The sequence below is a fragment of the Protomyctophum bolini genome (assembly GCF_963924005.1).
Source record: "Protomyctophum bolini genome assembly, chromosome: 18".
Taxonomy (NCBI): Eukaryota; Metazoa; Chordata; class Actinopteri; order Myctophiformes; family Myctophidae; genus Protomyctophum; species Protomyctophum bolini.
Window position 1 is genome coordinate 19,484,812 of NC_137879.1, and position 16,755 is coordinate 19,501,566.

The 16,755-nt window shown below is 41.2% G+C and overlaps 1 protein-coding gene across 1 annotated transcript; it reads left to right on the top strand.

The window, feature by feature from the left end:
* Positions 1–3,977: 3,977 nt before the first annotated feature.
* Positions 3,978–5,267, top strand: kcnj12a (potassium inwardly rectifying channel subfamily J member 12a; the record flags this gene model as incomplete). Its single annotated transcript, XM_080789954.1, has 1 exon — positions 3,978–5,267. One exon carries the CDS (start codon positions 3,978–3,980, stop codon positions 5,265–5,267), a length of 1,290 nt encoding a protein of 429 aa, XP_080646080.1.
* Positions 5,268–16,755: the final 11,488 nt, after the last annotated feature.

The window sequence follows — 16,755 nt, forward strand, 5'->3', positions numbered from 1 at the left end:
TGTTAAAAGGATCCCTGGCAAATAAGACAAATATGACATTATACTTGCCCTCTATAACAAAAATTCATAAATAGAGAATCTTTCATAGGAAATAGGAAAATAGGAAATGCTCCCGCCGCAGGTTGATGATGTCATATGTTCATGTGTGGTCTAGCCCTATTGAATGTATGGAATGCATATGCAAATAAAAACAACTTAATACTTCTTACGGTTAATATGGGCATCAAAGCAATATTTGAAATGTTTTTTATTAGCATAATATGCATTCCACACATGACATCATCAACTTGCGACAGGAGCAGTTCCTATTGAGTGAAAGGTTCTCTATTTATGAAATAAATAAAATATTTATGTTTTTATTTTTTACGTCGCAGTCCCGCCCCCTACCAGGGCCCAGGAAATGATTCCCCGTTCATTTTCATAGACATTTCACAAAGTATTTATTTAAAGACCTCTTATGCGTCGTACAAAGCCAACTCGAGTTGTGAGAAATCATGACAACAAACAAATAATTAGAAAGAAGAAAAAAACAATTTGATTTTCTTCTTTGTAATTATTTGTTTGGGCCAAAATATTGTGTTTATTGTCATGATTTGTCACGACTCGAGTTGGCTTTGTAGTTTGTACAATGCTTAAAAGGTCTTTAAATAAATACCATTTGAAATGTCTATGGGAAAAATGCTTTGGGAATTATTTCCTGGGCCTGGCGTCGTCATGAAAGGGGGCGGGACTGCTACGCACTATAGAGGGCAAGTATAATGTTTTAAGGCATATTAGCCAGGGATCAACAACTTTGAACCTGCGCATGGCGTCCCTATTTTGGGCATTTCATAGGTGAAACCAGCATGAACATGTTAGAAACTAGCAAAAACAGCAGACCTACAAGATCATGAGTTTTTACACAGCAGATCTACAAGATCACAAGTTTTTGTTTTCCATTTGTCATACAACAAAATATATAGGGCTTAAATGGTTAAATTGCAGAATGATGGAAAAGCCAGAAAATATAAAATAAGAAGAGAAATGCAATAATGTATGAGACCATCAAGAAACATGATGGCGTATAATGATGGGCGGTCTGGTCTGTTCTGACATCTGCATAGACTCAATATTAGGGTATGCCTGACAAAGAACTCCATATATGGGCATGTTATGACATCACAAAGGTTTACAAGGATTAATTTTGCACAATGTGATGACATCACATTTGTGATGACAGCTATGGCCAAGGAGTGTTTTTCATGCAAAACTAATGCTTGGAATGAGCAGACAAATTTACTACTCTCTCCTGATGATGGAATTTTCAACCCACCTGAAAATGTATTTTCTGTTAAAGAGCTGGAGAGTTGGGGAGAATTCTATAGCAATGATCATAATATATTGCTTTAACAAACAAAAAAGGTTGTTTTAGCAATATAGCTTTAATAATGCTGACCTGCCAACAGGTTTCTAAAATAAACTGATTGTATGCACATGCAAAATAAGACAAGCACAACTTTTCCCAGGGAATGCCAGACTTAAATACCTCTCCACATGTCTTCTTTATTTACATTTACCTACAGTAAATGTTTTCTTGGGTTGAGAGTCCAAGGCACTTATCTAATGACTCTGAGCCCACAGTGAGGGGTTTTTACTTTCATTTGAACAATTCATTAGACATCTGATACCACACTACAGCAGTATGATATGGACATTGGAGACTGCTGGCTGTGGAGCACCGGCCAGGTCATGCATGCACCGTTACAGTTCGCACAAAAGATACACAAAGTGAAGCACTGAGACTGAGTGCTGGCTTCAATTCGATGTTATCATTGAGTCGACAAAGTCACTGCATTACGCATCCAATGATCCATGCCCACCTGACACTAAGCATGTGGTGCCCTAAGGGGAACACACTCAATTGCTTTGGCAATATTTGCATCCAAACAGATGCTAAATTGCAATTTGAGCTCCTACGCTCTATTCAGGTGTTTGCATGTTTGAAAGCCATGACAGGAGAGCTACCGGTAGTTTGAGAAGGAACAGCTGTGCAATTGAGAAAAAATGTGTAGTTGAGACATTGTGAAAAAGAGCTATTCAAAGCATATGAGTGAAACACAATACCTATCTATATATATCTTTGTTTCTCCCCAAATGGGTTAAGGTTATTGAGAATGCGGTAATGTTTACTCCAGATCAACAGTTGTAGCGTGCTACTGTGAGCGAGCATGAGCGTGTGTGCGCGGCAGACAGCAGGGCCACAGGGATTTGGGAGTGCATGACAGTGGGCTATCAAGTCTTCAGGGCCCAAATCAGGGAGACGGGCAGGTCGACAGATGGACAGACGAATGTGGCCAAGCGATAAAACCTGGCTGAACCCAAAGGGGGCTCGGCCCAGCTGCACCCTAGGGGAGAACACTTTGACCCTGCTCTGCATGCTTACCCTGAGCCTCAGCATCCAATGCACTGACTGGACAGATTACGTCTGCCAGAGAGAGAGAGAGAGAGAGAGAGAGAGAGAGAGAGAGAGAGACTGTGCCACTCATAATCACATGCTGCCTACTATTTCATGGCTGTAGATAGAGATTTGCACTCTACTGAGCACACCTATCTAGTTGTATTTTGGAAATTAGCTTACTCTACTGTTATTGCACTTATTGTAAATCACTACTGATATATTCGATGACAAATAGTTGTAACAAGATACTTTTGGATTTGTGCCCTCTGACAGTCCACTAGGCAAGTATTGCGTGCATGTGATTACACCTAAACTATCTTACTGTAAGTTAAAGTTTGACAATTACAGTAAATATGTAATAGAGGGCACAGCACAGGAGAGTAATCACTCTACCTATCTGCCTGTATAGGGCACCCAGGGAAGGTGCTATAAATCTTTACAGTGTCTTTGTGATTAATAATGCTGCAAATTCTACAGAATGGGGTCAAATAAATAGAGCTTGAATCTTGGCTCAGTAGTGACAGAAAATGCTCACTTTTAGGCCACTTTAAGTCATTCTTTCCCCATTGCTGTATGAAGCATCTGGGGCTGTGTGCCCCTTGGAGTCAGCGGCACACATGTCATCCCCTTGGGAGCTTGATTAAACACACACAGCCAGACACACATACGCCTTCCACCTGAAAATACAATGAAAAGAGAAGCGAAGTATAACAGAGTGGTATACTATTGTCATGCTGTAATAGTGTGATAACATTTATAGGGTACAATATATTGAAAGTGTACTTGAAAGTACAATAAATGCAATCTAATCTAGCCGTAATTGACTACCATGAGTGATGCTACAAATCATTGTAAAACAAAAACAGCTGGTGATTTATAATTGAAGCCAACCTGCTTCATAATCAAATCAAAGTGTATCAAGCTCAAGGGATGAGCCCAGTCAGATAGGGTACCGTGTTACCGTGAGGAGATTAAGGCCATCATAAATAAACAAATAAAAATAAAAATAAATTTACTTACGTAACAATTTTAACCTTTTCCTTTTTTCATGTAAAGCACTTTGAGGTACATTTTTGTATGAAATTATATTATTTATTATATTATAATTATTGTGTACGTGTGTACGTGTGTGTGTGTGTGTGTGTGTGTGTGTGTGTGTGTGTGTGTGTGTGTGTGTGTGTGTGTGTGTGTGTGTGCGTGCGTGTGCGTGCGTGTGCGTGCGTGCAAGCGTGCACGCACACATTATACTTATGCAAAAAGCAAGTGTTTGCAATTCACCGACCCAAGAGTTTTAAGAGTTCAAGTTTGCTGACAGTTGTTTGTGTGTGATATCACGATTAGAGACTCACGCATCGCTCTTCTCTCTCAACAGGGATTGGCTGGATCCAAACAGGAGGTGCTCCGCCCAGCTCCCTGCGGCCGTGACGGCCTGAGATGCAGCTTGGCCCGTGATCCAGGTGTGCGGGGCCTGTCATCACACGTTGGGTCTCCAGGCCCGCCCTCCCGCTCCGACCTTCATGCCAGGGGTGGCATCAGGAGCATGAGCGTGGGGCGGATCAACCGCTTCAGCAGTGTGTCATCCGAGGAGGAGCGCCTACGCCTCACCACCATGCATGGCATGAACGGCTTTGGCAATGGCAAGATCCACACGCGTCGCAAGTGCCGCAACCGCTTCGTCAAGAAGAACGGGCAGTGCAACGTGCAGTTCTCCAACATGGAAGACAAGTCGTCGCGCTACATGGCTGACATCTTCACCACTTGCGTGGACATCCGCTGGCGGTGGATGCTAGTCGTCTTCACCCTGGTGTTTGTCGTCTCGTGGCTGGTGTTCGGCTTGGCATTCTGGGTCATCGCCTTGTTACACGGAGACCTGGATAACCCTGCTGGTGATGACAACTTCACTCCCTGCGTCCTACAAGTGAACGGCTTTGTGGCCGCCTTTCTGTTCTCCATTGAAACGCAGTCTACCATCGGCTACGGTTACCGCTGTGTGACCGAGGAGTGTCCAGTGGCCGTCTTCATGGTGGTCTTCCAGTCGATAGTGGGCTGCATCATCGACTGCTTCATGATAGGCGCCATCATGGCGAAGATGGCGAGGCCTAAGAAGCGAGCACAAACACTGCTGTTCAGCCACAATGCTGTTATCGCCATGCGGGATGGGAAGCTATGTCTGATGTGGAGGGTGGGAAATCTTCGCAAGAGTCACATTGTTGAGGCCCATGTCAGGGCACAGCTCATGAAACCTCGGATCACTGATGAGGGGGAGTATATTCCACTAGACCAATTAGACATCAATGTGGGCTTTGACAAAGGGCTGGACAGGATTTTCTTAGTTTCGCCGATCACTATTCTCCACGAGATTGACGAGGATAGCCCTTTATTTGGGATCAGCAAACAGGACCTGGAGACAGCGGACTTTGAGATCGTGGTCATCCTGGAGGGAATGGTCGAGGCGACAGCTATGACGACGCAAGCCCGCAGCTCCTACCTGGCCTCTGAGGTCCTTTGGGGTCATCGGTTTGAGCCAGTATTGTTTGAGGAGAAGAACGTGTATAAGGTGGATTACTCTCACTTTCACAAAACGTATGAGGTGCCGTCCACCCCTCGCTGCAGTGCCAAGGACATTGTGGAGAACAAGTTTCTGGTCCCCAGCTCCAACTCCAATTTCTGCTACGAGAACGAGCTGGCCTTCTTAAACCGCGATGAGGATGAAGAAGAGGACGTGGTAGCAAACCTCAGTCCAGACCGGAACAGTCGACATGAGTTTGAACGACTACAGGCCAACAGGGCACTGGATCAAAGGTCATACCGTAGAGAGTCAGAAATATGACCTTTATCGTTTTGACCAAAGGGGGCAACTTTGACTAACCTTCTCTATCAAGGGTAAAAATGCATAACAATGCAAAGTGCCATAGGAAAAGCTGACTACTGTGATATGTAAAGGAAATAGGACATCAATGAAAGGGAAGAGGGACATAACTATAAGGAATGGGGGGGAAGCAAGAGTACACAGCTCAGACAACTGTGGTTAAGAATGTCCACAAGTAAGGAAAAGGCTAGGGAAAGACCTTCATCCTTCATGGAAACTTGAATCTTTTTTCTTCTATTTTTCATATGGTCATTTTGAGTTGAGAGTGTTCAATGATAGTGGATCAAAAAGCCATTATGGCAAAATCTTATAATCACATCTTAGATGTAAATACATTGCTTAGGTAAGTTATGTTTTGTGTGGAGAATCGTTTTCGAAAAAGAAAAAACATATTTAAAAAGATTATTTGCTATTTCAAGTTGCTCTTGGGCACAAAATAGTGTTATAAAAACGAGGCTTCTCTTGAGCTATATTTTATGGAATTTGCTGGAGCTGAGTTCAATGACACATTGAAAATACATGCACTGCAGCATTTAAATGGAATGAAATGATGAAACATCTGACCGTGAGCCACTGAAAACTATAAATACACATCGTCATTTTAATATTGGTATGATCTCCAAATCTAACATTGTGATGATCGAAAGCAACATCACTTGCACTATGAAGAGAAGTTAGGAGGATGTTGAAATTAACTGACAATGTACACGAGAGACATTATTTAATTATTTTTAGACATTAAATACCTCCCCCCTTAAAACAAACATCCTTATAAGCCAACATCATAATTTGGGCCTACGTATATCACTTCATGTACAAAATACCAAAGTGCAGTAACTACAGAAAATAAAATCGGCTGATATTGGGTTTAAAAGTGTTTCAACTGGTCCACTAAATGTGATATGGGCAAATAAGTGATGTAAATATGTTCTTGAGGTCATTGTTTATCCCCCCAAAGTCATGAAGGCTAATTTGACCTTGGGATACACAAATAAGTCGAGTATCCAAAAACGTAGTTACTGAACTTTGGCTTTGTAGGGCGGAATTAGCCTAAGATTTAGACTCTCGTAGATGTATTTATCGATTCTGACATTTTCAGTCTACGAGAGTCTAAGCCTTCATTACCCATGGGTCATCGAATTTCCCCCCCGGACCTAGAATTGCTCTTGACATGTACAAATGCAAAATCTAAGGTGCTTACATTGCTGCCCCATTTCTCAGGTTGGCCTGCGATCTGCATTTAAAACCCATAGATGCGTTGTTTACATACAAGTGTTTTGATCAACTCTGTCTCGGAAATTCGGAATCTGTCATCCATCTTGGATCTGTCCTCAATTGTAACTGTGCAACAGGACCCCTGGCGGTCAGGTTTGCGTAGCCAGTTGCACTCATTGTGGGAGACGAGGAGAGATCCAAGATGGATGACAGATTCCGAGATCAAAACACTTTTTTAAAACAACGCATCTACGAGTTTTAAATGCAGATCACAGGTCAACCTGAGAAGTGGGGCAGCAATGTAAGCACCTTAGATTTTGCATTTCTAGCAATTCTTGGTCTGGGGAGACAAATTCAATGACCCATGGGTAATGAAGGCTTAGACTCTCGTAGATTGAAAATGTCACAATCGATAAATACATCTACGAGAGTCTAAATGTAGGCTAGGAATAGTGGTGTATAGATCAAAATAGAATATTATATTTTTCATAGAATTGCATATTATTAATGTTTCTTGCCAGATCTAGGTTACAATACCTAGGATTTATATAAAAAATGTTAATAAGAATATGAATAGAAGACATTATTTTGTATCTCCTGAAACGTGCACCTTACATGTTGTTACGTTTAAGGTTACCCAGAATAGCTAAGAGTGACAACTATAGCTTGACAACATTTTAGAATTCCTAAGCTAATTCCCTTCTTCTCAGACTAAAATGGTGACAGTAAGAACATGGCATAATTTTTTTTAATTGTTCTCTATAAAAAATAAATCTATGCATATCGCTAACGAAATCAGGGGACAGAGATTCTATGGAGTTCTGTGTGAAATGAAATGATGTAATGAATTGCCTCAGTCATTACATAATACAAAGTGGGGTAGCAATGGCCTGCAATTAAAATGTTGCCTAAACTTAATGCCGAAGAGTAGTTATTATATTTATCAGATATATTTTGGCAAGCAATTATACAAAGTTGATAGTCATTATTTCAGTTATTTTAAAACTGTTTTTAAAGCATGCTTTAAAAAAGAAACATTTTTTCCCCCCTTCATGAGATATTTCTTTGGTCTGTGGTTGAATTTTAACTGCATGATTTAGTGTCTGTCTGGTACCCCTAACCCCTCCATACATCCATCAGTGAAATGTAGCTACCAATAATGCCAAATGAACATCATTGGGTAACTGTGACAGCACACCAACACTTTGCTTTGTCAAATGAAAGTTAAAAACATCTCCATGGCTCCCCTTGTGTCTTCAATTCAGTTTGCATTAGCAGTGGCTCAATTTGATTGCTGTTCATGTAGTTAGCTATCCTTTGTTCTAACTGAATGGGTTATTATGACCCTCCCCCCTTCAATAAAACCCATCTGATTGTTATAAGGAATCAAAAACCCAGATCCTCTCACGTATGAATGTGTAGATTAAATAAACGCATAATGTGTTAATGACAGTAAAACAGCCCTGAAAGTAATTGCGAACGCAGTGAGCACTTACTATGAGACCTAGCAGATCATGTCTGTCTGTGTGTGTGTCTGTCTGTCTGTGTGTGTGTCTGTCCCCCTATACGTCCAAATATGGAGTGTGTTGCATCAGCAATCACTCAGCTCCATATATGGGCACAAAAGGGGCCAGGTCCATACAGTAACAGCGGGACAGACACACAGACAGACAGACAGACAGACAGACATGATCCGCAGGTTCTCAGCTGCGTTCGCTTCCCGCGTTTGCGCATCTTACTGGTAGCTATCTCCTTTCTTTACTCATTGGGTCCTTGAATCCCACGGGCAGACAATTACAATAATAAACAGTAGAAACACAGCACAGTTCCACAGCATCTACAAAGATACAAGAGAGAGAAAGACTAGCCCAAGGTCTGGACTGAAGCAATAAACACTAAAATGCACCTTCCAGAAAAACAGCAATCTAACTGCAAGCTCCTTGATGATTTTCTTTGGGGTACTAATACATGTGCAAATTGATCATAAATAATAACTGGACGATATTTGCGATGACATCATCACCAGTATGGACTAGTCCACACTCTTCGGTGATAGTATTTTACTGTATTTTGTGTATATATGAGATTTCATTGTGCACAGTTGTTCAACAATCAGATTTGAAGCAACATGTTTGAAGAGTTGTTCAGAGAATGTTTAGTGATTTTCCAAATTGGACTGATTGTAAAATATGAATGGTCATATTCAGAGAGAGAACCATACTGTATAGGCTATATGGCCTCCTGCTAGTCTACTTACAAATGTAGTCACTTTTAAATAGGCCATTAACCTTAAGCAGAAACTATGAAAAACCAAATCAAGACAAAGCTTTTAGAAGGATCATTTTGTGATAGTAATAGATTAAGTCCTTTGTTACCGGTGTATAGCTTAAGAAAGAAAACTATGATGCATGACAAACGTATTATTTAAAAGAAAAACATCTTTGGCATGGACAGTAGTAGCATTTAAAATTCACCCCTTGCTCTAAATGCCTAACCAGAATTTTTTGCTATATGAAACTGCACATACAGTGTATAAATGTGGCTCTCATGTCTCTGGGAGACAGCGTTTGTTCACTTCTTTCATAATAATACCCAACCAATCTGTGAAATGGAGGAACGCATAGGATATCTATAAAAGGAGCATACAAGCATGAACAGGAGAACCATAGAATGGTCATTCAGCTGGCTACAATGACTGATAATATTCCCAGTGTTCTTTTGATTTCAAGGGTACAATTGGCTGTATACTTCTCGATAGTGTTTCTTTTTATTCCTCCTTTTGTCTTACTTTTAGGATACAGTAAAATACATAGAGCATTGTTTTGGATTATGAATGAAGCCTTCTTGTCCCTACACCCATTGCCTTCTGGGAAGGCTCTGATATCCTGATGTGTGAAACCTCTGTAACTTCTCACAAAATTCAGTGGCAGAAAAATTGTTAAATCATCATCAGCTTCTATGTTGCATCATGCACATTCATGCATCCATTTCACGCACACACACACACACACACACACACACACACACACACACACACACACACACACACACACACACACACACACACACACACACACACACACACACACACACACACACACACTTAGTTGTTAACTACCTGACCCCTTTAACAGAAACACAAAATGTGTATGTACAGCAGGTACATACTGTGGACCTTTAGAGTACATAGAACAACTTAAATAGGAAACTGATACACAAATCAATACATTTATTTTTATACTCAGTTCCTTTTTTAATACTATCTTTCACATAGAACATAATCAATATTTGTCCTTTTTGAATGACTATAATTTGATGAAATCATCTATTAAGAGGCAGCAAAGGGATTCCTGTCTCAGTCGTCAATGATTAATTAGTTTCATTTGAATCATTTCAGCACAGAAGCTCATGATTAAACAGGTATTTCTCTTAAAGGGATGATTGGATAACCTTTGACCTCTGTAGAAGTCTTCCTATGCCCGGTAAAATGTCTATTGCTGGGTTTTTATTTTAATGGATAATACAAAGTCATTAAATTATTCAATTAAAAATCTTATTGTAAAAGACATTGTTTTCCATTTGTTCTGTTTGTCGTATGTGTGAGTATACCCAGTCTGAAGATAACACAACACTAAATATAAGCAGTGTACTGATTCTACTGTATACTGTGTAAGTGCAGAGCATAACAATTTTGTGGTGTACCAAAATACAGTACGTATTGCAAAACCTAGGTCTGACTAATCAATTCGTCAAGCTGGTAGCCTGGGTAATACATCACGATGACGAGCTAACTAATATGGCGATCAAGATTCATGTCACCACACACAGATGACTCCCTGGTCTCGGGCCAATTATTCAAGACGGCTCATCAATTAATCACTGTGACACACAAACAACCAATGGGGCCAGGGGCCTTTTGGCCCCGAAGAGCACGGTTCAGTCCAATCAATGGGGTTCCACTTCCAACTGTAAGGGAGGTCATCCTCCCTCTATTTCCTTAGAGCTGAAGAAATGTTTTGGTCCTTTGATATAGAAACCTATGATAATTTATCCTGGAACTGCAATGGAATGGTTTTCTGTAATTCAATATGGCAGAGACAGAGAGTGGAAGTGCAAGGCAAAATATCCAGTTTAGAAAATATCAAGCATAGCTCAATAGTGTAGCGCCGTCATCAGTGTTTTTAGCAAGCTTTTCGCCAGTTGGTGAATAAATCCTGGACTATTTCGCATTAGAGGCCACAGTGTTTTTTAACCACTTTCAACCTGGCATCTCTATTTTGGGCATATCGTTATAGGTAAAAATGTTCAATAATGCTCAATGTTTAATTGCATCTGCTATTTTCACAATCAACACATTGTAAGACAAAGTATAAAATAGGGCTTAAGTGGTTAAATAATTTAGGTTTGAGTGATTAAGTCAGTGACAGATGTGGGATTAACTAACATGGTGTCCAGTGGTTGTGCTGAGCTCAGGGGATGGGGCCTCAAAGCTGCTATTGACCACGGAGACCATGCTGAGAGCATTTATTACTCAGCGGTTTATGTAATAGGTCTGAGGCAGTACATACAGTATCAGGCGTTCGCTGTGTGTGTGTGTGTGTGTGTGTGTGTGTGCGCCCCCGCATGCACTGCATGCATGCGTGGTATGTGTTGGGTGGGTGGGTAAGTGACAGTGAGGTTCAAGTCAAGAAATAGTTTGGGTGAAACGATGTCAGGATTAGTAACAGGCAACATTAATGAGCACATATGGACAGGGATGAGATTGCAGTTGTTCCTTGTAGTGTTGTGACGCATCTCTTGATAGATGCGACAACATGGATCCATTTGGTTACATTTGTATACTCTCCGGAGTTAAATGAACACTGAGTGTTTTACAGTGCATCATGGCTGGGCCACAGGGCATGGGATTGGTGGGGATAAGCTATCCTGTAACTGAGATCGTTGCTATTGAATCCAAAACGTAATATAGAAATTGGATGGTAGACTGTGCCTATGATTTGTGTTATATATATATATATATATATATATATATATATATATATATATATATATATCATTATTATTTTAATAAATAATTAGGCATTTAGCAGACACTCTTAATCCAGAGTGATATTTACAGTAAGCAAGGAAAACACAAGGTAATTCTGATATAGAATCTAGTAGGTAAACAAATAACCTGTCCTCAAGCCACAGGTTAGTTTTAACCTGTCACGGGTTAGTTGTAACCTGCCATACATGTCGGGAGCCACGGGTTCGTTTTAACCTGCCACAGGTTAGTTTTAACGTGCCGCACATGTCGGGTGCTACCGTGTTGTCGGACTAATGCCTGTCGGACTGTTAGTATGTCTAACAAACGTATGCACCCTCCTCAGTATAAACAGTATAATATCAAGAAGAAAATCAATAATCTCTACATTGAGACTATACACACTATAGGATGCCAGGTCTACAATAACCTGGCATACTGTATGTCTACATAACATGCTATCCAAGTTACATTTTTGCCTTTGCATAAGCCTCCAAGGTTGTCAAGGCTAGGGCAAGTGCTACAGGCTAAGGTTGAGTCTGGAGAGGTGAGTCTTTAGACTACGGCAGAAGATTGTGAGTGAGTTTGTAGTTCTAACTGAAATTGGGAGTTCGTTCCACAGTTTGGGAGCCAGGAGGAAAAAGAGTCAAGGATGTGATATGTTGATATACAATGTCTATGTACAGTACAGTATGTGTTTGCGATTGTGATATAGGCTACTATATACTGTAGAGCCATAGAGATTTTTCCAATTATCTTCTGTTTCATTTTCTGATAAAAGGTTTCACAAAATATGTGGACGGAGGATCTGATCTTCATTCACTGCATTAGTGACTCCTACAGGTTGGTCGGGGAGCATGTACAGTACCCTCCCGCCTCGGTGAAAAGAAGCAGAATGTTGACACCACCTGTATCGGAGGAGGCACATGGTTGTCCGCAGCCCTCCCAGCAGTGTTAATTTTGACAGCAAATTCTGATTTAGTCTTAGTCCTAATCTTTTGAATAACACACCATTTAGTTTTAGTTCTATTTTAGCCATCTGATTATTTAGTCTTAGTCTACTAAATATCAAAATCTTAGTCGTTTAGTTTTGACAGCAAATTCTGGTATAGTCTTAGTCTTATGAACACACCATTTAGTTTTAGTCCTACATATTTAGTCATCTGAAATTAGTCTTACTCTTAATCTTAGTCTTTTAGTTAACAAAATGAACATTGCTCCCAATGTGACAAGGTCTACATCAGGTCCCATCTAAGGTTCTTGGCTACAGGTCATATCTCTCTCTCTCTCTCACTATCACTGTGAACAATGAAGCAGAAATGCTAGGAAACTTGCAAATTGACTTGTTGACCAGGGATATTGTACAGCAATAGAATATCTGCTGTCAAGCCGTCTGAAACTCAATATTTTATCAATTAACTGCACAGGGTGTGGAATATTGTATGTTTACATTGATCCAGTTCTATTCTATTTCATGAATCATCCATATCATCTATGATCTAATCACAGCAGCAAGATGACAAAATGTTGTAGGCGTTTAGATTTAAATGTTTTTAAGTAAAGCTGAACAATACAACAAATGATACATATCTTGTGGAGTTAGTTCAGTCAGATATACTCGAGGGGCTCATTCAGTGTTCTGCAAGACCCACATGGCAATCAGATGACCAATTGGGCGGGGTATTCCTCTGCATGTATGCACGGTTTGCCCTCACCGCCACCCCAGCACCACTGTTTTCCCTCACCGCCACCCCAGCACCACTGTTTTCCCTCACCGCCACCCCAGCACCACTGTTTTCCCTCACCGCCACCCCAGCACCACTGTTTTCCCTCACCGCCACCCCAGCAGCACTGTTTTCCCTCACCGCCACCCCAGCACCACTGTTTTCCCTCACCGCCACCCCAGCACCACTGTTTTCCCTCACCGCCACCCCAGCACCACTGTTTTCCCTCACCGCCACCCCAGCAGCACTGTTTTCCCTCACCGCCACCCCAGCACCACTGTTTTCCCTCACCGCCACCCCAGCACCACTGCGGTGGGCTCTGCTATTCCTGTTCCCCATGGGGGGGGGGGGGGGGGGGATTGTATATCTATCTCCCTGCTCTTAATGGTTAATGATGGTTGTATAATTGTGTCGAGCAGGGATTTTTTTTTTAGCAGAGCCGAACGCCAAGATAAAATATTATATGCACACTTGTATTGTCATTCTATAATAAATATTTGTTCAATCTATTCGTAAGTTATCTGACTGAAAAGCTATAATTATTATCTTCTGATACTAGCCATTTCCTCGCTACCCCTCAGGCAGAAGACAGTGCTGGGTTTCAATAATGGTCCATTAGCAGCAATCTAAAGCACAGAAGTGTGAGTGTCACTGGTTCACCAGCCTTTCCCTTCACACCCATGGCCTCTGCAAATAAAACCTATTAATTACCATATGGAGGCTGTCGCCACGTGACCTGCTGGCCAGGGAAAAATAGCCTGCAGCTGGAGAACCAACCAGACAGTCTGAAACACAGAGACAAACTCACCAATGCTAGTGTTCCCACAATTATAATTTTCCTTCTTTGTCAGAGGGCTGTAATTTAGTTTTATGGGGCAAACCAAAATAAGATTCTGATGTTTCTTTTTCTCTCTTCTCAGGGGCTTTATCACGCGTTGATCTGTCTAAATTATGCAACAGCAAGAAATGACACCCTGGCCAGACCCCATGGGAATGGACCCCTTCTGTGGCTCCTAGGTAACACTTGATTGTGCCAACTGGGGTCTGGACATGAATTTGTTTTATTCGCATTACTCCACTTATGCACAAGACTACAGTGGCCATTCAGAGGATGCATACAACTAAGTGTCCTCAGCATGAACTATGTCAGCCCTGGAGTCCATATAGTCTGGTTAATTAGTCCTGGATGAAAACTCCCCGACAGTAAAATGATGGCGATGGCGCTATATAAAGCACAGCAGCACCAAGCTAAGTGCCTATACCCAGCGGCCACTCACTTTCATCTCTAAAAGTACTCCCTATTAGTAACTGTGATGCTGTTGGATGATCTTAATTTTAAAAAGCAAATATGTTATAGTGAGCATATGCAAAATGCAATGTGCGACTCCTAAGGACACAGGTATATCATAAATTGTAAGAAGATAAGGAAAGAAATCAATAAATGGCAAGATGATATGAACCTTAGTACACAGATACCCTGCTGATTCATTCTGTACCTCAGGTTTTGGTGACATGATATGTTCCCCTTCAGCATGATTTATACTTAGTTGTATGACGGTGACGCGCACTGAAAATGGCAAGCTCACAACGTGTTGCATCGGCAACATTTGGTGAGCCTGTAGATCGGCTATTCCCGATAAGGCCGATATACAACATTAAATTGGGCATTCTGTTCTTCTTCAGTTCTCAGTGCTTACAGCAGGTGTCTTGAATCGAGTTTGATTCATGATACAGCAAAGTGGACAACCTGAGGGGCACACACTCATTTCTTCACTCTCACACTGCGTAATTACCTCTGTGTGCCCAACGGTCATCATCGTTGTTGAGAAAGGGAAAGAGATGGAAAGATAGTCAGGAAGAGAGAAAGTGAGTGAGAGAGAGAGAGAGAGAGAGAGAGAGAGAGAGAGAGAGAGAGATAGAGATAGAAGCTGTTTATAAGAATACATACAGTAACTGTATTTCATTACTAGGCTACTTGGGAGAAGAAAGTGTTTATCCAAATTACATTTCTGGTGCCATGAAAAAGGTTGTCTGCCTTTTTCAAAAATGACCAATTTAGTCATAGCTCCCATGGTTTCAAAATAGTCATGTACTAGTCCCTCCATACCTACTAATGGTTAGCTCTGTGATTAGAGGACAATACACCGTTGAGAGTGAGTCAACAGCATGGACACTTTCTTACTAGGCCTCGTCTAGTGGTGAAGTCATGAGAACAGGCTAGGAGCAGTATCTGGAGTCTCTTTGGGGTCTCTTTAGTATACTCAAAATCTGTCAGCACCCTTCTCTAATGCGCCTCACAGTGGATGGGGACAGGATTCTTCTCTCCTCCTAACTGTCCCCCCATCCCTCCACCCGTCCACATCTACCTCCATATGCCAGCAAGTACACTAGCTGACATCACCATGTCCCAAGACACAGGCCCTGCTTCAAGCGGCACAGAGTCTCCAGTGTCAAGCAGAATGGAGGTCATTGTTGAGAGACTCAATACAGGACATTTTCACACAAAAGCAGCTGATAGTGGTGGTGGTAATGAGGAAGAGAGAGCATCTCTCCTAGTCTGACACAGAGGAGGTGGAAACTGGAAAGTAACTATTTACAGTGACTCTGGTGACTGTGTCCCAGAAGTACAGTAACTCTGTTCTGTTTTTTTTTTTTTAATATTTAACAGAATACAGCATGCATATATTAACTTCATTGGTGAGTGGTGATATATTGTATATTTATTGATCTCAGTCAGACCCAAGGCAGATGTTTAGGGTCAGACTCTAAAGTATATTAATTTAATGTATCTCACTACACTTTCCTGTACATATTCAGTTTGACTCTTAATGCTGTTGCTGCTACATCTACAGCTTGATCTTATCATATAGGCTATCATCTTTGACTGTATATTATATTCCAAATCACCTGCAATAATTCCTTGGAGAAAGAATATATTCATATAGGCCTATATTAAAAATGAAAAAAAAAGAAACATGATAACATAACCATTAAGTAACACACTAAATCATACCAGATCAAAGAGATGCTCCACTCTGTGAGAAGAGAACAGCATCGACTGAGTGATGACCTCCAAGCCTGGCAACGACAGGGACATCTGCTGACACAAACAGGTGGAAAGTTTCAGTCACTGTCAGCTTGTCTCCCAAAACACACAAGCATTCAATGTGTTCCATCTATCACTTGCACTTGCCTGGCACAGTAATGCAGCAGCACATCGTTGGGTTTATAATAGCCTGCACACTGGCCTGAAAAAAGGAAATTTGTCTGATTAACAATGCTAATTCGGTGACTAATTGCACTATTAATTGGACAACATTTCGTGCATATGCACGAAAACAACAGCGTCGCCAGCGTCACGCCATGACTTGCTAGCTGGGATAGACCATTATGTAATAGGCGCTTATCGTAAATACAAAAGTAAAAGTCAGACTCGATCAAATACATCTATGTTAGCCAGTCTTTCTTGATCCAAGGCTACATG